Source organism: Sycon ciliatum, chromosome 7 (genome assembly GCF_964019385.1).
Source record: "Sycon ciliatum chromosome 7, ocSycCili1.1, whole genome shotgun sequence".
In the NCBI taxonomy this organism is placed as follows: Eukaryota; Metazoa; Porifera; class Calcarea; order Leucosolenida; family Sycettidae; genus Sycon; species Sycon ciliatum.
The window spans coordinates 7,104,740-7,127,262 of NC_088649.1; the positions used below are offsets into that span (position 1 = coordinate 7,104,740).

Here is a 22,523-nt window from a genome sequence, read left to right on the forward strand (position 1 = left end):
AATTATACGTTTGTTCTCAACTCCAAGTATATGGAAACTTGCTGTCACCATCTCAAGCTGTCAGGGACTTTTGCATCCATTGTCGCACAAAAAGATGTTTACTGTCAAAGGAGAATCTTGTCGTTTCTGTGACAAATGATCACTCCTGCATTTTTTGTCAATGTCAACAGACCAATTTGTTTTTCAGCGCTCAACTGCTATTCTGACACAAGTAAAGGATCTATCACTCACTCAAAATGCACAATTTCTTTAATGGAGAGTAAAAACTGATAATCCCAGGGCAATGTAATGCATTATAGAAGGCACTGGGAATATATCCTGTTGTAGTTCGCAGCACCATCATCATCACCATCATTGCCTGCCTTCAAACAAGTCAGGCCATTCTCTTCAGAATATTTGGCCTCAATCTCCCTTCTTCTTAGTTGTTGCTGCACTATTCATGCCCACTTTTCACACTTCCAGACCATCTTTATCTTCGGCCCCACTTTTTTTGTAGTACTTATGATCGATTTGTCACACTTATTTGGATTTGGCCTTTCATTTTTCGCTTGATCACTTTAGTTCCGTATTAACATTGATGATCGGAGCTGGTTAATCGATTCTGGAAACACATAATTTCAAACCTTGAGCAAGTGGTCATGTTCCGTGGTGATATCTGTGGCATTCCTACTTTTCATAATTATTATTAAACTGTTATCAACATTCCCTGTGCTATTCTGAAGAGAAGGGAAAGAAAAGGTTTGATAGTAGAACGTGTCAACTGAATTGTGTGGATTTGTGTCGTTGCATGCGAAGGTACAGATAAAAAATAAAATAAATTATCGTGTCCGTCCCCGAAGGGAACTCACGACTCACATCCGGTGAACCCTAGGTACAGATTGCGAAACTGTTATCTCCACTGTTATCTCCACGTAGATTATTTCTCAATCTTTAGCAAATTACTTTGTTACAGTCCGTGGTGGAAAAGATTTCAAATTTCTAAAATCTGCTTTTCTTCTGCTGGTTATAGTAGAAGATGGTATCAATAATTATGAATACTGGATCGGTTTTAAGAGGATACCAGTATCCGTGACCATAGTCTTCCGGCGGCCTTTAAGCTTAAGACCATCTGACTTATTTTGCAATAGGCCTATTGCTGACTAGCTGTCTGGAGGGGTGAGCTTTTATGAGCATGTATGAGTTGGGACGTACATTGTATTTCACACAATTTGGAGTGAAAAAGCTCAACATTGTTTAATTCAAGAAAACCGAAAAGTAGGATGACGGATTTGTCCTCAGTGTTAGAAGAGATGTTCTACTATCTGAGGGTATATAGTTCTTGCTAATTGACGACATAGCTCTCTGTTTTGTCAGCGCCTGCACTTTGGCTATTTTGAAGACGTTAATTTGAGGCGTTCGGGAGTGATATCTCTCGTCCCTCTGGAATTCTTGCGTAGCTACGCTGTGCTGCCCGAGGACCTCTTCTAAGGTTAGGCTATGTTGGCTTGATAGAGTTTCATTAGTAACTTGGTCATGTTCGCAGTGGCGTGGCTCATTTGAAGAACCATAAATCGTGTAATGGTCATTTTTGAGGGGCAGGCCTATTTCAAGGTTCCCTTCGCAGACCTTTGCAAGAGCTTTTAACAGTCGATCTACACCCCAAGGAAACGTGCGTGCAAATTTTAAGCGAAATCGGAGAGATCAACTTACACACACTTTCGGGTCTTCTAAGACATGCTCTCTTAGAAGTCAATAAATCGTTCGAATGTATCTGCAATCTGAATGAAATAAAACGTTCCCAGATCAAAGATTATACTAGGAAAATAATAGTGTTATAATCCCCATCAGCTTGCGAATCTGCTCTCTCATAGTCTATCGCGTGTGTGGATACAATCAGATTTGAGAGAATAAGATTAAAGACTAGACAGTTTCCATACGGCCGGGAAATATGTGCTATTGTTCTAACACACAAAAACACACAACCTGTCTTGTTCGTAAAATTCATGAGCACGAAGAGGAGAAATGCATTTTCACACAATAGTAAAAATCTTTATAAAGACGTTTACACACGGAAAGTTGGGTGTGGTCCTCGAAAGAGTGCTCAATGCACCGGGGTGCAGAGCTTCATACAAAAGGAATAGAATGGTATGCGGAGCTTGGGTTGGCTGTGACTCCGAGTTTCACGCCTGTGGCGATCATCAGACAGCAATGATTACAAAACTCAATGAATGTTCTTGATATAGTGTGGTAAGGTGCTAGTGGAATCAGAGAATTAAGCGCAAATAAGGTCAAGCGGTGATTCTATGCATGTACTTGCAAGATCAGCGCCAGACATCAGGTGTAATCCTGGTTTATGTAACTGAAGGTGTGAAGTTAGATAGGTAGAATTTGTTCTCATGTCTGCACTTGGCCACTAGCTCCGATCGCTTGTTGATGTTAACCCTTCTGTCAGCATGCAAGATCTCCAGCTTCTCACGCAGACATAGAGGGCAGCGCTTGGTGGCATTGGAGTATGCTGGTGTTTGGGCGACAACTGACCAACTGATTCTGTACCCGGCATTCTTGCGCTTCATGTCCCAGATGAGCTTCGACAACTCGGCACTCTTCTCCATTCGCTTATGCCTCATTGACGTCATGTGTCCGTCGTGTCGCTGCTTGAACGTCATTTCCGTTAGGCCGAGGTACTCATTTCGTTCGTCTTTTCCGGTTTCTGTCACGCTGGCCTTGTATACGTTTGACTGGATCTGGCAGTTTCCATGCATGGGGCAGTTAACTTTATCCATGCAGTTGCATCTTTTCTCTGTTCTCTGTTGATCATCTTTCTGCTTCTTCCGCAAGACCGAATTGTTGTGCGCCTTTAGTACACCAGACATGTTCTGCATGGAGCTGTAACTTACTTTTACTGTGTTACTGTTGAATATTTTGCCTCGTGACAACAAATCATTGCATTTCCATCTTGGGGAAGACTGACTGACGGCAACGCTGTACAGATTGTTCAAGTCATCTCCTTTCCATTTAGTTGCAGTGAAGTGAAACACTGTGTACACTACATGTAAAGTTGTGTGTCTGTGCGTCTTGAGTGTGCACAAACGACCTTATTCCTCGTATTACTAATAGATTATTGTCCCCACCGTCACCTGTTCACAGGTCTTTGAGTGGATGGATTTTCATTGAGCATCACATTTGTTGAGAACTTGGTAGTTGTGTGCTCCCATGCATCATTACGGTAATAAGCGTATCCTTGTGCTAAATCTTTGTTGCAGGTGTGCTGATCTTCAGAAGCTTGCGGAACTGAGTGCTCCTGAACATTTGCATGGCCATGAGCAATGGTGAAGCTTGCTATTGCACTCTCAGCATGTGCTAGTATTATGCTGACTACTGCACTATGTTACTCTCTTACACTACTACATGTATGTAAACGTGCGTGCATCCGCCCACGTATGCATTCGTTTCGTATAATTATTTGTTATCCCTCTTGACTTTACGTGTAAATAGGTGGACGTTTGCATGGCTGTTGGAGTTGCGTGTGTATTGTGTCTCTACTCTTTTCTTGGTGTTTTCTTGACGTTGTATAAGTGTGTGTGTGTGTGTGCGTGCGCACAATAATTTGAAAACAAATAATTAATCCTTGGCTCTCCATTATTCTCTTTCAATTCTTGGTCTTTTTTCTAGGTATTTTCTTGGCGTTGTGTGGGTGGGTGCATGTGTGTGTGTGCGTGCAGAATACTTTGGCAACACTACATAATTGAGATATTGTAATTTGCAGCGTCTGCGAAAAGACCACTTGATTGTGTTTGTGGGGTTTTTCATGTAATGAAGTGGCTGCAGTGGCGCCTCAATACTTATTTTTTATCTTGAAAAGTGAATGATGTAAAGGATTAAAGGAAGAGGCCGTTTTCTGGTTAATATTCACTGCTTACAGCAGATCCTATGTCTAATTTCGAACTCTGGATAGGGGATGCCTAATTGGCTGGACTTTATACAGGGAGTGTTGTCCACATAAAGACTCTTTATAGTTGATTTCAAAGTTTGGACTCCATACAGTTGATTTTGGACCAATGGACTCTATATAGGGGTTGGACATCATATAGGAGCTGGACGCTCTACTGAGTCCAACACATATTCGACGAACGACTGTTCATCGAATCCCGTTCGTTCCCAAGCCATTTCGATGACTGGCCCATTAGGTGACTGCCCTTTTCGACGAGTGAACTTCTCGCCGAGTGACAGGTTAGACGAAAGGTATTTTCACTCCACAACCTTTGTTGTGGGTGGGATTTTCGTCAAGTGACACGAAATCGACCTCTGGCACAAGTAAATGATCTATCACTCACCCATAATTCACCATTTCATAATGAAGAGTGAAAACTGGTACTTCTAGGGGACCGTAATCTGGTTTGGAAGCCACTGTGAATATATCATTTTGTAGTGCGCATCATCGACATCACCATCATACTCATCATTACCTGCTCTCGAGCTAGTTAGGCTATAACCTTCAGAATATTCTGCATCAATCCTTAGCGAATGACTTTGTAGGCTGTCCCTGGTGGAAAGGATTTCAAGTGCCTTTGTTATAGGCATGAATAGGATGAAGGTCGCAGTCATCACGCAACTACGTTACTTGTTCCTTATGTATGTGTATTTTATACCCCATGCACATTATTGCGAAGGGTTTTTAGCATCCCTCTCGGAAGATGTTATCCATAATTTTGAATGCTGGATCGGTTGAGAAAGGATACCAGTATTCGTGACGAGAGCCTTGCGGCGTCTTTTAAGCTTCAAAAAACCTTTTGACTTGTTGTACAATTGGTATTTTGCTGACTAGACATCGCGGAGGGGTGGGCTTTACTGCGCGGGTATGAGTTTGCACGTGCATGGTGTTTAAACATTGTGGAGTTAAAAACCCAAATTATTTTTTATTTCAAGAAAACGCAAAGAGGAGGATGGGGGATATGTCCTCAGTGCTAGAAGAGGTGTTCTACTATCTGCCGGTGTATAGTTCTCGGTAAGTGAGGGCGTAGCTCTCTATTAATTTATGTCAGCCCTTGTAGTTTGGCCATTTTCAAGACCATAATTTGGGGCGTAAGGGATTGATATCCCTCGTCTTCTGGAATGCTTGCGTGGCTACGCTGTGCTGCCCCAGATCCTCTTCTAAGGAAAGGCAATGTTGACTTGATGGAGCTTCATTTGTAGCTTGGTCGAATACGCAGTGGAGTGGCTGACTTGACGAACTACAAATCGTAAGATGGGTTGACCAGTTTTTACGCTTATGTCTTATTCAAGGTTCCCTTTGGACACCTTTGCAAAAGGTTTGAACAGTCGATCTATACCCCAAGTTAACGCGCCTGCAAAATTTGAGTGAAATCAGGGATATCAACTTACACACACTGTCGGGTCTTCTAAGACATGCTTTCTTAAAAATCAACAAAACTTGCGAACATAATCTGCAAACTGAATGAAGTACAACGTTCTCAGATCAAAGATTTTGCTAGAATAAAATTATTAACTTCTGACATAATACATGAGAACAAGACCATTGTATACTCGGAATGGAAGAGAAATACAGAAGTACATAATCCACATCAGCTTGCGAATCTGCACTGTCATAGTCTATTGCGTGTGTGGCTAAAATCAGACTTGTGTGAATAGCATCAAGGACTGGACAGTTTTCACACTTGTGTCTACGACGACTTGATGATGTTCTGAAGACCTTTGCGCCCTCTTCGCATCGATACGGACGTTCTTCTGTATGTATACTTTCATAGTTGGGATGACTGTGTGAATGACTATAAAATTGTCTTGCCCGCTAAAAGTCTTTATCTAGAATGAATACGTTCATGTCTGCGTAAATCTGACAATCGTAAGAACGATGTGTCACATGTCTCACACTTGTGCGGCTTCTCTCCGGTATGAGTACGTTTATGAGCAGATAGAGTGCCTGACTGAGAGAAAGACATCCCGCATACATCACATTTAAATGGTCGATCTCCAGTATGAGTACGTTTATGAGCACAGAGGATATCTGACCGAGTGAAAGACTTCTCGCATACATCACACTTGAATGGTCGATCTCCCGTATGAACACGTTCATGCACGCGGAGTTGAGAAACGTACTTGAACTCTTTTTGGCAAAACTGACACCTCTGTAATGTCTTACACTTAGAACGCTTGTCTGGATCATGATTCTGAGCCATAACCTTAGAAGACTCAGCATTGTGTCTGATAGGACGCCTGAGTTCTACTGGCATGCCAAACGCATCAGGTTGCTCCCATGTTTCAGGTGTCCTTCGAGCAGAAACTCCAGTATATGTCGCTATGGCTGAAGTTAAAACGTCCATTTCAATTTGAAGAGATGGTTTCCTAGGCGATGCACGTTTCTCATACCTGCTGAAACACGACGTCCAGTTCACCACGTCTCCTTTTTGAGAAGATGTACATGAAGTTGCGTCATCCCTTTCGCTTTCGTCGGCGGTTCGAAATGTCTGTTCGAAAGCTGGCTGACGAGTGGAAATACTGGCTGAAGGAATTGTGTTCCTCGTCCATGTTATCAATGGCGGAGGAAAACCAGGAATCAGGCTACTGGTATACTCAGGGGGTAACTTACTCGTCACTTCTCTTTTTTCCAACGAAGCGGATCTCATACACGACGCTTTCTCTGTGTTGGCTTCTCCAATGTTTGACCCCGAAGATGGTGGAACGGACGACGGACCATGGTCTCTAGAGGTAAGGTCGAGCTTATTCCTCTTCGACTTCATCAATGGCGGCATTGGTGGTAGGTCATTAGACTCCAGATTACAGTCAGACTTCGACTCCTCCAAGTCTTCCATTTCTCTCTCAACTGCAGCAACTCTGGAAGGAAAAGTTCATAACACAGCTAATAATTACTCGTAACCACTTAACGCAGTGAACAAAATTACGTATGCAAAAAGCTTCGCTCTGTGCACTTTATTATCGTGTTCTAGTGTGTCAAAAGCCATATTCGTTGCCACAATCATGGCAACCCGCAATGCGTGACAATTATACGTTTGTTCTTAATTCCAAGTATATGGAAACTGGCTGTCACCATCTAAAGCTGTCATGGACTTGTGCATCAATTGTCGCAAAACCAATGTTACTTGCCAATGGAGAATCTTGTGGTGTATGTGACAAGTTATCACTGCTGCATTTTTTGTGGGTGTCAACAGTACAATTTGGTCTTCAGCGTTGAACTGCTATTCTGACACAAGTTAAGGATCTATCACTCACTCAAAATGCACGATTTGGAGAGTAAAACCTGATAATCCCTGGGCAATGTAATCTGGCTTGGAAGCCCTTGTGAATTTATCCTGCTGTAGTTCGCATCACCATCATCATGATCATTACCTGCTACCGAGCAAGTTAGGCTAATCCCTTGAGAATTTTCTGCCTCGATCACGCTTGTTCATGAGTTGTTGCTGTAATTTACATGCCCATTTGTCACACTTACAGTCCGTCTTTATCTTCGGCCCCGCTTTTTGTGGTACTCACGCTTCGTTTGTCACACTTACTTGGATTTTGAACCTTCATTTTTCTCTTGATCACTTTAGTTCCGTATTTCCACAGATGATCGGAGCTTGAAAATCGATTCTGGAAACGCACAATTTCAAACCTTGAGCAAGTTGTCATGTTCCGTGGTGATATCTGCGGCATTCATACTTTTCATAATTATTATTAAAAACTATTATCAACTATTATCAACATTACCTGTACTATTCTGAAGAGAAGGGAAAGAAAAGGTTTGATAGTAGAAAGTGTAAACTGAATTGTGTGGATTTGTGTCGTTGCATGCGAAGGTACAGATTTACAAAATGTAAATTATCGTCTCCGTTCCCGAAGGGAACTCACGACGGCCGCTAAAACCCGGTGAACCCTAGGTACAGATTGCGAAACTGTTATCTCCACTGTTATCTCCACGAGGATTATTTCTCAATCTATAGCAAATTACTTTGTTACAGTCCTTGGTGGAAAAGATTTTAAATATCTCAAATCTGCTATTCTTCTGATGGTTATAGTAGAAATTATGAATACTGGATCGGTTTTAAGAGGATACCAGTATCCGTGATCATAGCCTTCCAAAGGCCTTTAAGCTTAAGACCATCTGACTTATTTTGTAAAAGGCCTATTGCTGACTAGCTGACGCGGAAGGGTGAGCTTTTATGAGCATGTATGAGTTGGGACGTACTATTTCACACAATTTAGAGTGGAAAACTCAACTTTGTTTAATTCGAGAAAACCGAAAAGTAGCATGAGGGATTTGTCCTCAGTGTTAGAAGAAGTCTTCTACTATCTGCTGGTGTATAGTTCTGGCTAATTGACAACGTAACTCTCTGTTTTGTCAGCGCTTGTACTTTGGCTATTTTGAAGACCATAATTTGGGACTATTTAGGCTATGTTGGCTTGATAGAGTTTTATTAGTAACTTGGTCGTGTTCACAGTGGCGTGGACCATTTGAAGAACCATAAATCGTGTAATGGTCATTTTGGAGCTAGGTATGTCTATTTCAAGGTTCCCTTCGCAGAACTTCGCAAGAGCTTTGAACAGTCGATCTACACCCCAAGGAAACGTATGTGCAAATTTTGAGCGAAATCGGGGAGATCAACTTACACACACTGTCGGGTCTTCTAAGACATGCTCTCTTAAAAGTCAATAAATCTTTCGAATGAATCTGCAATCTGAACGAAATAAAACGTTCCCAGATCAAGGATTATGCTAGAATAATAATATAAAAATAGTCCTAATCAGCTTGTGGATCTGCACTCTCATAGTCTATCGCGTGTGTTGATACAATCAGACTTGAGTGAATACGAATAAAGACTGGACAGTTTTCAGACGGCTGGGAAGTATGTGCTATCGTTCTAACAAACAAACACACACACACACACACACACACACACACACACAAACACACGCTCTCTCTCTCTCTCTCTTGTTCGTAAAATTCATGAGCACGACGAGGAGAAATGCATTTTCACACAATAGTAAAACACTTTCTAACGACGTTTAGGCTCTTCATTTTATATGAAGATCACACTTGTGTCTACGGAGACAAATGCGACGTACGTCCAGGAAGAAGATTGCCTGATGAGTCCATCGGGGACCAAACGTACGTCGCAATCGAGCTATGTCGTTGCTGTGTCATCTTCTATTGGCCAGGCGCTACTTAATTTACCAGCCTGCTTTGCCGGATACCGCCAACCATGTAGAGACCAGGCACCAAGTGCGAACTAATGGTGGTGGTGGTGAGAAGGAGAGCTCTGGGCCAGAACTTTGCAGCCTAGCGAGCGTTTGCGGGAAGGCGTGTGTTTACCGCCATATTGCCAGGTGTGTCTTTACCACCATATTTATCAACCATAAGTACAGCTGTAGTGGTTTCTTCAACTTCATTCTCCCGAGGGGAGAATCTTGTCGTTTTAAATGATAAATGATCACTTCTACTGTGCTTTAGCAGTTTCAACACTACACGTTGTTCTTCAGCGATGAACTGCCATTCTGACACAAGTAAAAGATCTAACACTCACCAGCGAGTTTCCAGTGTGGAGAGCAAACCCTTTCATTCCAAGAAAAGGCAGAACCCTTACATTTCTCACTGAACTGCAACAAATGTGAAAGGAAATTGCATTACCGAGCCGATGTTATTCGTAGCCACGTCACGCAGTGATTTTAAATTTTCGGATGCAGAATGGTTCGCTCTGTGCACTGTTATATCCTGCTCTAGTGTGAAAAGCAATATTTACTTGATAACAATCAAAAATGGGTTTGCAATAATTCTGGCAGCCTGCAATGCGTGCCAATTGTACGTATGCTTTCAAAATCATGTACATGGCAACTTACACTCGCCGTCTTAACCTGTCATGGACGTTCGCATCAATTGTCGCACAAAAAGATGTTACTTGCAAGGGGAAAATCTTGTCGATTTAAGTGATAAATTATGCCTCGTACATTTCTTTGTCAGTGTCAACACAACACTTTGTCCTTCAGCACTGAACTGCCATTCTGACACGAGTAAATGATCTATCACTCACCAAAATTTACTTTTACAGAATTCAAAAAGTCTATTGCTGACTTGACATGAGTTGAGGGGTGAGCTTTCCGGGGAGGGCCAGAATATGCTTTCGCATATTTTCGCATATTTTGGTCCTTTTGACACAAGGTCGCATAAAGTAGCAAATCTAGCATATTTTACCAAATGTTTGCCTCAATTCTAGCAGCCCGCAATGCGTGACAATATTACGTATGTTCTCCCCCTCTATAACTTTTGCTACAAGGAGCAAAGAATTCACATAATTATAAGGCAGATTGCAGAAATAGACAAGGAAACTCACCACGGCATGCTCGGTCAGGGAACACTTCCAAACTTAGCCCGGAAGGAAAAATGCTCATCCAAACAAGGGGCGAAAATTTTACCCGAGAAGAGAGTGTCCGCGACTCAAGGTCGCATTAAGTTGCAAATCTAGCATAATTATTGTACTAAATGTAGCATATTTTGGTACAAGGAGCAAAGAATTTCGCATAATTATCACTGATATCAGTTCATATTTCGAGCATATTTCGAGCATATTTCGAGCATATTTCAAGCATATTTCGAGCATATTTTTCTCCTTTGTGTGATTTCGAAGCATAATTATTGTTAATGCGATTAATAGTATAAGTGAAGTGGACATTACAAAAATGATGAATGAGAATACATGTATCTAAAATGGTTGTTCCTAATCGATTTTCTTGAGACTATCATCAGGGACGAATCGTCTCACAATAGAGGCTATACGGAGAAACAAACTACTTATAGGTTATAGGGTAGTGGGAAGTATACAAGGTGAGGTGTGAAAAGAAAAAATAAAGTGGGAGAGAAGACGAAAGAAATTAGAAGAAAAGATGTGAGAGTGTTCCGACGGTGTGAGCTACTACAAAAGGTGAGTGAAATGAAGGCGTGGAAGCAGGTGAATGTGATAGAGTGAGGAACTGCAATTATTAGGAAGCGCTTTGTTTGCCGTAGTATTGCACATAACCTTACATTCTTCACACAATGTTTAGAGTATGGTGTTTGCCCTCAGTCTATTCAAAACCGCGTTCACAAGGCAAAAGCTTATTCCCTCAAGGTGGAACGGGTTTTTATCAAAGACGATATTAGGCGTAGTAAGGACACCCTTAGCAACGTCAAATCCCAGTTCAGACATCTATACGCTCTGGCTCGTTCCTTTCTCTCGCCGTTGAACTTCTTGCGTTTCTCGAACCTTTTGTCTCAGAACGACGCTAACCAACAAGTTCGCCTGATTACAAAATATCGTGAGAATTTGAACTGGCTTCGTAAGAAACGGTTCGGCTCCTTCACCATTGACCATAGCACCATCATCAACATCGCCAATGTAGAACTTAGCAATATAGAGAAAGATCTCTTGTGTAGGGGCATCGATTACGGAGTTCCTCCTACTTCGCTGAAACCTGAAGTGACTTTAATGGAATTTTAACTACTGTACAATAAACTATCTGAATTCAGATCTTGTTCGGATACTCAGAAGTCACTTTGTGCTGCCAAGCTGAGATCAATAGCTGAAGAACATGCCACACAATAACCAGACCGTAAATCCTTCTCTTTGTCTCGAGAGCACTTGAAAGCCCTCCGAGATCTCAGAGCACGGAAAGACATTATTATCACAAGACCGGACAGAGGTAGAGCCACTGTTATAATCACTAAAGAACAAAACCACACGAAGATGGCTACTATCCTTGATGATCGGTCGAAGTTTGTTAAGTTAGGCCCCGTACAGATACACGACCGTACAATAGCTATAGAATCTAATATCATCAAGTACTTGCGGAAGCTGCGGAATGCAGAGGAAATATCTAAATATGAGTACTTACGAATTAAACCGATTGGTTCAACACGGCCCAGACTTTATGGATTGCCGAAAATCCATAAGAAGGATTGTCCTCTTCGCCCAATACTTTCAATGTGTGGTTTACCTCAATATACAGTTTCGAAATGGTTGTGTGATATGATTACACCAGTATCTAAGTACTATTGCAAACACAATGTAAAAGACACTTTCCAATTCATTGATATCCTGCGTGAGCAGCCAGTACCGTCTTCTTCCCACATGTGCTCCTTCGACGTTGTAAGCTTGTTCACCAATGTGCCCGTGATGGAGACAATTGACATTTGCGCTAATGCTCTGTACCACGATAAAGAGTACAGTAAACACTTCGATTCTCCCTGGATGTCCGAAACTGCGTTCCGCAGACTAATGCAGATGATGACAACTGATGTTGAATTTTCTTTTCATGACACCTTTTACCGCCAAACTGACGGGGTGGCCATGGGTTCACCATTGGGTCCAGTTCTGGCCAATGTGTTTGTCGGGTTTTATGAATCGAAGATTCCAAGTGCGATGTGGCCTAGCTTATATGTTAGATTCGTGGATGATTCGTTCACGCATTTCCGTAATCTGGAACAATCGAATGAGTTTCTTGGTATGCTCAACAACCTGCATCCCGCTCTGAAATTTACATGTGAACATGAGCAGTCAAACCGTTTGTCTTTTCTCGATGTGTTAGTCGAGAAAACGGAGATGGGTGTTTCAACTTCAGTATATCGAAAACCAACGTTCACCGGGCAATAAATTGTCTACGACTCCTATTGCTCGACTTTATACAAAACTAATCTCGTACGAAATTTGATCATGCGCGCTAGGCGGATTTGCTCGCCTGATAAGCTTCAGCAAGAGCTTTGTTTCCTGAAGAAGGTATTTGTTCAGAATGGATATCCTGTTCAGCTCCTCAGTAAGCTGTTTAGCGAACCTGATATTCAGGCTGCCGAGCCTGAGTTTGGACCTGACCCATGTCGTGTGTTTTTACGACTTCCATGGAAAGCTCAAATTTCACTGGATGTGGCCCGCGCCGTGAGGACTGTGGTCAGACAAACCTATTTTGCCACAGCATAGACAACAGTCTTTACTACGGCCCGTGCGTTCACGGTGAAGAAGGATGTTCTTCCTACCCAACTAATTAGCCATGTAATCTATCATTTTGAATGTCGGCATTGTGATAGCCGATATGTAGGAAGAACCCTTCAGCACCTGAACGCACGCGTCAAACAACATGTACCATTGTACCTATTGTCAGATGCAGCCAGAGCCCAGCGACCTGGACGAGTCCGTCCCCGCAAACAGGTGCCAGTTGCACAACAGAACCACACTACCGGTAATACAGTACCGGTTGAACCCACTAGAAGTACACAGGTACGTGAGACTGCAGGAAATGGTCAAGCACAGGTACGGAGACCAGTAACGAGGAGCATGACTCGGGCGCTGGTAATGGCATCTACAACCGGACATGGACTGGCAGCGAGCAGTAGCGTGGGATTGTCGTCGGGTGCAGTTGACGGGATGGAAGAAGAAGAGGATGAATAAGGTGTGAGCAGTGATGAAGAGAGTAAGTTGGACAACCAAGATGAAGATAACCGGACTGAAGTTGAGAGCACAACGAAAGGGTAAGCAATTAAGAAACAAGCTTGTCTAGTAGCCAATGCCGCTCAGTGTATGGCGATTCATGCTTCACTGTTTTGTGCTGTGCTCGTAGGTTTCGTGAACTTAAGGTATTAGAAGCTGTTTTCATCCGTCAACACAATCCCAATCTATGCATTCAGAAAGAAAATGTCACAAAACTGAGACTCTTCACCTAGCATTCACACACGTATTCATTCGCATGCACCTACACCTCACAGTTCCTCACTCTATCACCTTCACCTGCTTCCCCGCCTTCATTTCACTCACCTTTTGGAGTAGCTCACACCGTCGGAACACACTCACATCTTTTCCTCTAATTTCTTTCGTCTTCTCTCCCACTTTATTTTTTCTTTTCACACCTCACCTTGTATACTTCCCACTACCCCATAACCTATGAGTAGTTTGTTTCTCCGTATAGCCTCTATTGTGAGACGATTTTTCCCTGATGATAGTCTCAAGAAAATCGATTAGGAACAACCATTTGAGATACATGTATTCTCATTCATCATTTTGTAATGTCTGCTTCACTTATACTATTAATCTTTATTGTCTTCTCGTCGCCTTTTCATAATTATTATGAATCAAGTGGCCAATATGCGAAATGTTTTAGCATATTTAGGCCCTCCCTAGGCCTCCCTTTCCTGCACATGTGTGAGTTTGGATGTACATTGTATTTCAGCAAGATGGAGTGGAAAAGTTAAAATTGTTTTTTCAAGAAAACGCGAAAAACAGGATTAGGATGAGTAACGGGTAAAGGATCTATCACTCACCAAACATTTACTTTTCAGAATGCAAAAGGTCTATCGCTGACACGACGTTGCGGAGGGATGAGCTTTCCTGCACAGGTGTGAGTTTGGATGTACATTGTATTTCAGCATGGTGGAGTGGAAAAATTCAAATTGTTTTTTCAAGAAAACGCAAAAAGGAGGATGGGCTACATGTCCTCAGTGGCAGAAGAGGTGTTCTGCTGTCTTGTTGTCTTGTTGTTGTTTGTTTATGTAGAGTCGAAGACTAAACAGGCAAGTTTGCCTAATTCCATGATTTTATTTTTTTTTATTTTTTACTACGTTCACATAACCAGCTCGAAAAGAATAATGAAAGACAATGGTACGGAGACTAGGACAAACGTGACAACTAATGAGCAGGCGCTGCACCGAGACGCAGCAGTGATGGTGGGGCATTGATGACTCTGCCGACCTGAGGTCTCGGCGTCACGGCCAAAAACACGCACCAAAAACAATGAAAAAAGAAGAAAATAGAGCTGTACAGGTGAGAAAGATGCAAAAACCCAAGGCTTAACACGAGCGATTGTGGGGGAGAAACTGTCTTAGCGTCATACTATTCATAGGGAATCGACTGCCCAGAGCCAGTTTGTGCTGCGAAGATGGCGGTTAACATTCGTTTTGAATGATTGCATTCTCTTGCTGTGGGGAGGCTGGGATAGGAGAGCGGCAGGGAGGGAGTTCCAATCGCTGATGCTGCAGTGTGGGAACGAGCGCTTCAGTGCCAGCGGGGCAGATGCAGGCAGCTGGTGTTGGAGCTGGTGGTCATGGCCACTGACAGCACCGTGCTCGCTGCGAGTTCTGGGGTTGGTAGAGATGATGTGGCGCGGTGGCAACACAGAGAGCAGCTGCGGAGGACCAGGCAAGTAGTGCAGCTTGTACAGGCAGCCAAGCGATGCAACAGTGCGGCGGATGGCCAGGCTGGGTAGGTGTAACCCAGGGCCGATAGCATGAAGCGCGCGGCGCTGAACATTGTTCAGACGCTGGAGGTGACTCTGCGCAGCTCCCATCCATACAAGAGGCGCATACTCCATGACTGGTCGTACGAACGCCTTGTATACGGTCGTCCGGCCGGCGGGGGTGAGTATGTGGGCGGCTCTGTTTAGGACCCCAAGCCGTTGGCGTGCACGGGTGGCTACGGAGCGTAGGTGATCGCTGAAGGTCAACTTGGCGTCCTCCTTCACACCAAGGAGGGTGATGGTGGTTGTCTCGGGCACCAGTGTGCCACCAAACAGGAGTGGGGGGAGATCTAAGCCGGTGCGTCTGAGGGTGGCTGTCATAGCCTGGGATTTGGTCGGTTCAAACATCACTTTCCATGTACGACCCCACTCGTGCAGTCGGTCAACGGACACCTGCAGTGACTGCGCGGCGACTGTTGGGGTCTGCTGGGAGGTGACTAAGCTGTACAAAGTTGTATCATCAGCATAGGCTTCCAAGCTGGCGCCGGCAGCGAGAACATCTGGCACGTCGTTGACGTAGGCCAGGAAAAGCGTTGGTCCAAGGATGCTTCCCTGGGGGACTCCTGCGGAGGTCGTATACCTAGATGACGTCCGCCCTCCAACGAGGCACTGAAGGGAACGGGTGTCCAGGTACGACGCCAGCCATCTCTGAAGCGGACCATCTATGCCTAGGCTACGTACCTTGTGGAGGAGGCCGACATGCGAGACACGAACAAACGCTCCTGCGATGTCCACAGCAAGGATACGAGCCGCCCCTCCACAGCCCACAGCGCTTGCCCAGGCAGTTTGGAGAGCTTGCAAAGCGTCCGATGTTCCGAGGCCTCTGCGAAATCCAAACTGGTGCGACGTGAGCAGATGATGGTCTTCAAAATAGTTTACGGTGTGTCTGTTTACAAGAGTTTCCATTACTTTCGAGATTATGCACAGTAAGGATACGGGCCTGTAGTTCTTAAGGGTTGAGCGGGAAGACCGCTTGTGGATCGGAACCACGTTGGCCGTCTTCCACATCCTAGGTTGCACTCCAGACCGGAAGCATAAAGCAAATAACTTGGACAGTGGCTCTGCGAGCTCATGAGCACATTCCTTAAGGACACGAGCAGAAATACCGTCAGGCCCGGTAGCCTTGGAGACGTCGAGCCTTGCCAGGAGGCGGCGTACAGCCTGTGGGCAGAAGCGGATGGTGCGAAGAGGTGGAGCCTCTGAGGGAGCAGGGTCCGGTAGGTCAGCCTCCACAAGGTCCGGACCGGCTACGCTACCTTTCTTCGAGAAGAAGCGAGCGAATGCCTCTGCTTTCTCTGAGCTCGTTGCCCACTCGCGGCCGTCAGAGTCGACAACTAGGGGAATTTCGGGCTGTGTGCGGTTGCCAGCAGCGTTCTTCAACTTCGTCCACCACTGTTTGTCTCTGAGGGACCCAGTTGAGAGGCTGCGACGGAGGCTGTCCTCCTTTGCACGTCGTGATCGGAACTGGGTGGCGATCACGGAATCGGTGAATGCCTGCTGAAGTGCTGGGTCATAAGGGTGTTTTCTCCAGTCGCGCCAGCGCTTCTCCTTCTCCCTCTCGGTCTGGGTGCATTCAGGCGTCCACCATACCGGATCGGAAGGCTTCGTTTCCAGGACTTTGGATGGGACAAACTGTGCAACAGCCGCAGTAATCGAAGCGGTAACCTGCTCACAGGAAGTTTCTCGGTCCTCCGTGATGATATCACCCCATTCCACGTTGCGAAGGTGCGCCCTGAGGCGATCCCAGTCTGCCCTGTTGTAGCGAAATACTGTTCGCTTAACAGGGGGTTCATGTCTAGGGAGCACGGAAGAAAAGTCTGACAGTACAACTGCATGGTCAGATCGATCGAGGGGCGGAAGTATACGTGTAGTTACTGGGGACGTGAACGTTGACATTATGAGATCTAGCGGGTTGTCTCCACGAGTCGGTACTGTGACATGCTGGACAAGAAGATGGGCAGCGCAGGTATCTTCGAGAGCCTCGCCTGCAGGCCTAGTTTTCGAGCTGTTCAGCCAAGCCCGGTTGTGCACGTTGAAATCGCCAGCTAGGATGATGTGGGAGCCCTGGTGTCTAGCTTCTGGGAGGATGTTGTCGAGATGATCGATTAAGGTAAGATCGCCAGGGGCACAGGACCCCGGCCGATACACTGCTCCCAAGACGGTGCGGAGACCTGGGGCCAGCTGGAGAGAAACCCAGATGATCTCATGTGCGGGGGACATGAGTTCAGGGATGAGTATGGAGGGGAGTGACGACTTCACCCAGATGGCTACCCCTCCCCCATGTGCCGTTCTGTCCAACCGAAGTGGTGAGCTGTATCCAGGGAAGCTAATGTCAGAGGGAAGCACTTTCTCCGCAGTGAACTTCGTTTCTGTCACAATTGCTACGTCGGGCTGATGCTGCAGGAGTGCGTGCTGTAGGTCGGGAAGTTTGCTGGCTAGGCCGAAAGCGTTTGTGCAGAGAATGCGAAGATGCTTGCTACCCTTCATTGCAGGAGGAAGTAATTAAAAATGGGGAAGGACATTTGGCGTAAGCGGGTGCATAGTTACATGTATGGCTAAGGGTCCTAAAATCTAATGAAATACCTAAAAGGATCAAGCTAAAGATAAGAATGAGGAAGCTGGAGGAAGACACGAGGTTGAAGTAGGACAGGGAAAACCAGATTGTGTTTGTATACCTAGGGCTACACAGGGGGAGAAGATGTTATCTGCGCCAAGTTAACTGCTTATTGCTTGAGGCAGTGATCTTTTTCGCCTTCTTCTTCCTCTGGTTATCACTAGAAACTACCAATGGGGAGGTCGACTCCCGCGGCCTCTTGTGGATGCAGTCTGCCAATATCGCCAATGCTCTAGCCTCATCGCCCCCTGAGAGTTTCCCCTCAGGTGGACAGTCCGACTCCTCGGCCCAGCTGCTGTCAGGAGACAGAGTCAGGTCAAGTTCCACGTGGTTGCTTTGTTTATCATGCTCAGGTCGCATTTTGACAGTTACGGCAGAAGCTGAGTCTTGACTGCCATGTGTACCCGTGCCCTCCTCCAGGGGTCTCGAGTCGACCTGACCAGCTGGAGAAGCGCCCAGGCTCTCGTGTTGTGGCTGATCCTCGCGCGCTTTGTCTGCACCGATGACCTCCTGGGGTCCCGATTTGACTGCAGAGGCTAGGCTTTAAGGCAGTGGCTGATCCTCGCGCCCTTTCTGGGGTCCCGATTTGACCCTGTTAGCGTACGTTCCACGAGGGGTGCGTGGCCTGGTGGGGCAGTCCGCGGCCAGGTGACCTGGGGACTCGCATACCCTACAGGTGCGTGGTTGATCCTTATACCGTACGGCAAAGACGTGACCCCCTGCCGTTTGAACGTAGGATGGAATAGAGGGGCATTGTTTCCCTAGTTTGAAGCTTAAAAAGCGTACCCCGGTTGTAACATCGAAGCCATGCTTTGTGGTGACTTGCCCGTATCGAACTGTTGAAGCGGGACTACCGTACGGTTTGAGAGCGGCCGTCAATGCAATGTCCGAAATCCAGACAGGGAGGTCAGATATATGCAGCTGGAGGATCGAGTCCAGCACGTTTGAAACCAAAATAGTCTTATCCAATAGAGAAAAGCCCTCCCGAACAACACGCTCTAGACTCGAAGTGGACATGAAGGTTACAATGCACTCATGCTGTGAACTTATCTGAACAGGTGTGAGGTCGTTGTATCCAGCATCTCCCAGTGCATTCGCGACATCCACCACTTTGGTCCCCAGTGGGCAATCGAATTTCCCGGACGTCTCTCGCATCTGCTCCGAGGTCAGTGCCATCCATCGAGGTCTCGAGTTACCAGTGCTCGCCATGATTGGTGGTAAGGTTATAAGGGCACGCCCTAGATATGCTTTATAAGGATCCAAAAACTACCACATTCACAAAAGGATGCAGAGCTCTCAAAACTGCATCCGCTCTGTACACTGTACGTATTGCATCCCCCTATCGACTAGAAAGAAGAATAAAGTATAAATGATTATCTGTATGTAAAAGAGAAAAGGACATATGGATACGAGTTAAGAGTAACTCTCCATCACTGTAACATGATACTATATACAGTCAGAAAGTGCAATAACTAGGCACAAAACTGACAGAGTACTGAGACATTCGACGTCCTGACACCTAACTTCAACACATCTCCGTAGCGCTAACCGACAGCCTTCCAACTTAACTCGTATCCATATGTCCTTTTCTCTTTTACATTTATTTATGGCTCAACATCCGAGTTTCAGATTATCTGTATAAAAGACTATCTGCCAATGATTAGTTCTTGCTAAATGAGGACGTAGCTCTCTATTTTGTTTGCCCTTTGAATTTTGGCTCTTTTGAAGACGATCATCCGTGGACTCAGGGTGTGATGGCGCTCGTACTCTGGGAAGCTTGCATGGCTAAGCGGAGCTGCCCCAGTCATGCACTTTTTTAAAGTGACACAATGTTGGCTTGATGGAGTTTTATTCGTAGCTTGGTCGTTTACGCTGTCGCACGTCTCGTTTGCAGACCCATAAATCATGTGATGCTTTGAGCAATGTTTATAGGTATGTCCATTTCAAGTTTCCCTTCGGACACCTTTTCAAGGAATTTGTACAGTCGATCTACACCCCCCCCCCTCCCCAAGGAAACATACCTGCCAAATTTGAGGGAAATCAGAGAGATCCACTTGCACACATTGTCTGGTCGTCTAAGACATGATCTCTTAAAAGTCAAAAACGCTTCGCACTCATCTACTATCTGAATGAATTAAACTTTCTCAGATCGAAGGTTATGCTAGAATAAGATTATTATCTTCTGACATAATACATGAGAACGAGACCATGGAATAGAACACAAATACAGAACTACATAATCCACATCAGATTGCGACGCCGGACTACCATAGTTTATCGCGTGTGCGGCTAGGACCGGACTGTGAATAGCATCAAAGAGTGATTTCCTTTATTAAATGCTGCGAATGTATAATATCTTTCAAACAGACACACACACACACACTCTTACTCTCTTGGTCATACAATTCATAAATGCGAAGAGAAGAAAGGCATTTTCACCCATACAAAACACTATCTAACGACTTTTAGGCTATTTATTGTAGGTTATAAATACACTGGTGTCTAGGATAACATGATGATGTTCTGAAGAAATTTGCGCACTCTCTGCACCTATATGGACGTTCTCCTGTATGAATAGTACGCTCATGGTCATGTAGTTAGGATGATTGTGTCGATGACCACACACATGTTTTGCACGTTAAAGGTCTTCATGCAGAATGGATACGTTCATGTCTGCGTAAATGGGACGATGTTGTGAACGATGTCCCACATTTCTTACACTTGTACGGTCTCTCTCCGGTATGAGTACGTTTATGAACACATAGACTGCCTGACTGACTGAAAGACTTCCCGCATACATCACACTTGAATGGTCGATCTCCAGTATGAACACGTTCATGCTCCCGGAGGAGAGAAACGTACTTGAACTCTTTTTGGCAAAACTGACACGTCTTGAATGTCTTACACTTAGAACGCCTGTACGTATCCTGATTCTGAGCCATAACCTTAGAAGATTCAGAATGTGGTCCGATAGGACGCCTTCGTTCAACTGACATGCCAAACGCATCAGCTTGCTCCAACAGGTCAGGCGTCCGTCCACCAAAAACTCCAGTATTTGACGCGGTGGCTGGAGTTAAGCCATCCATTTCAAACTGAAGAGGTGGCTTCACAGGCAATGCATGTTTCTCATACCCGCTGAACGTTGAAGTCCAGTTCACCACGTCTTCCATTTCAGACTGTGTACTAGACGTTGCTTCATCCCTTTGGCTTTTGTCGGCGGTTTGAAATGCTTGTTCGAAAGCTGGCTGACGATTAGAAATACTGGCTGAAGGAATTGTCCATTTTATCAATGGCGGAGGAGACACAGGAATTGTGCTACTGGTATACTCAGGGGGTATACTGCTCGTGTCGTGTCTGTTTTCCAGTGAAGCGGATCTCATACACGACGCTTTCTCCATGTTTTCTTCAAAAAGGTTTGACGCAGGAGATGGTGGAACGGACGATGGACCATGCTCTCTGGACGTTCGGTTGAGCTTAGTCCTCTTCGACTTCATCAATGGCGGCATTGGTGGTAGATCATTAAAATCCACACTGCAGTCAGATATCGACTCCTCCAAGTATTCCATTTCTCACTGAACTGCAACAACTCTGGAAGGGAAATTGCATACCCGAGGCAATATTACTCGTAGCCACCTCACGCAGTGAAATGAAAATTACTGATGCAGAATGGTTTGCTCTGTGCAATTTAATATCGTGCTCTAGTGTGAAAAGCAATATTAGTTGATGACATTAAAAAATGTGTTTGCCATAATTCTGGCAGTCTGCGATGCGTGACAATTATAAGTATGCTCTCAAAATCAAGTACATGGCAACTTGATGGCACCATCCCAAGATATCTGGGACGTTTTCATGAATTGTCGCACAAAAGGATGTTAGTTACTATGAGAGAATATTGTCGTGTTAAGTGATAAATGATCACTCCTACTGTTCTTTATCAGTGTCAACACTACACGTTGTTCTTCCGCGCTGAACTGCCATTCTGACACGCTTAAAGGATCTAGCACTCACCAAAAAATTAATTTTCAGAATGCAAAAGGTCTATTGCCGACTAGACATACCGGAGGGGTGAGCTTTCCTGCGCAGGTGTGAATTTGGATGTCCACTTTATTTCAGATGGTGGAGTGGAAAAATTCAAAAGGTGTTTTTTAAGAAAACGCAAAAGGGATGATTGGGTACATGTGCTCACTGCTAGAAGAGGTGTTCTACTATCTTGTTGTTTTTTTGTTGTTTGTTTATCGAATACCACACATGCAAAATTTGCCTAAGTCCATGATATCGACTAAAAAGGAGAATAAAGTAAAAAAGACTATCTGCCAATGAATAGGTCTTGCTAAATGAGGACGTAGCTCTCTATTTTGTCCGCCCTTTAAATTTGGCTCTTTTGAAAACGACTATTAGTGGCCACAGGGTGAGAAGGTCCTCGTCTTTTGGGATGCTTGCGTGGCTAAGCGAAGCCGACCCAGTCATGCACCTTTCCAAGGTGAGAAAATGTTAGCTTGATGGAGCTTGATTCCTTCGTTGGTCGTAAACGCTGTTGTATGTCTCGTTTGGTAACCCATAAATCATTTTGATGTTTTGACCAATGTTTAGGGGTATGTCTATTTCAAAGTTCCCTTCGGACACCTTTCCAAGGGATTTGAACAGTCGATCTACCCCCCTCCCCTCCCCT

At 44.8% G+C, this 22,523-nt stretch overlaps 1 protein-coding gene and 1 pseudogene across 1 annotated transcript; both read right to left on the bottom strand.

The window, feature by feature from the left end:
- The window catches only part of LOC135821563 (zinc finger protein 239-like), a 119,207-nt pseudogene that overhangs the window by 86,497 nt on the left and 10,187 nt on the right, over positions 1–22,523 (bottom strand).
- Positions 19,951–21,509, bottom strand: LOC135820865 (zinc finger protein 41-like). Its single transcript, XM_065333908.1, has one exon. The coding sequence runs from the start codon at positions 21,418–21,420 to the stop codon at positions 20,503–20,505; it is 918 nt and encodes a 305-aa protein (XP_065189980.1). The 5' UTR covers positions 21,421–21,509; the 3' UTR covers positions 19,951–20,502.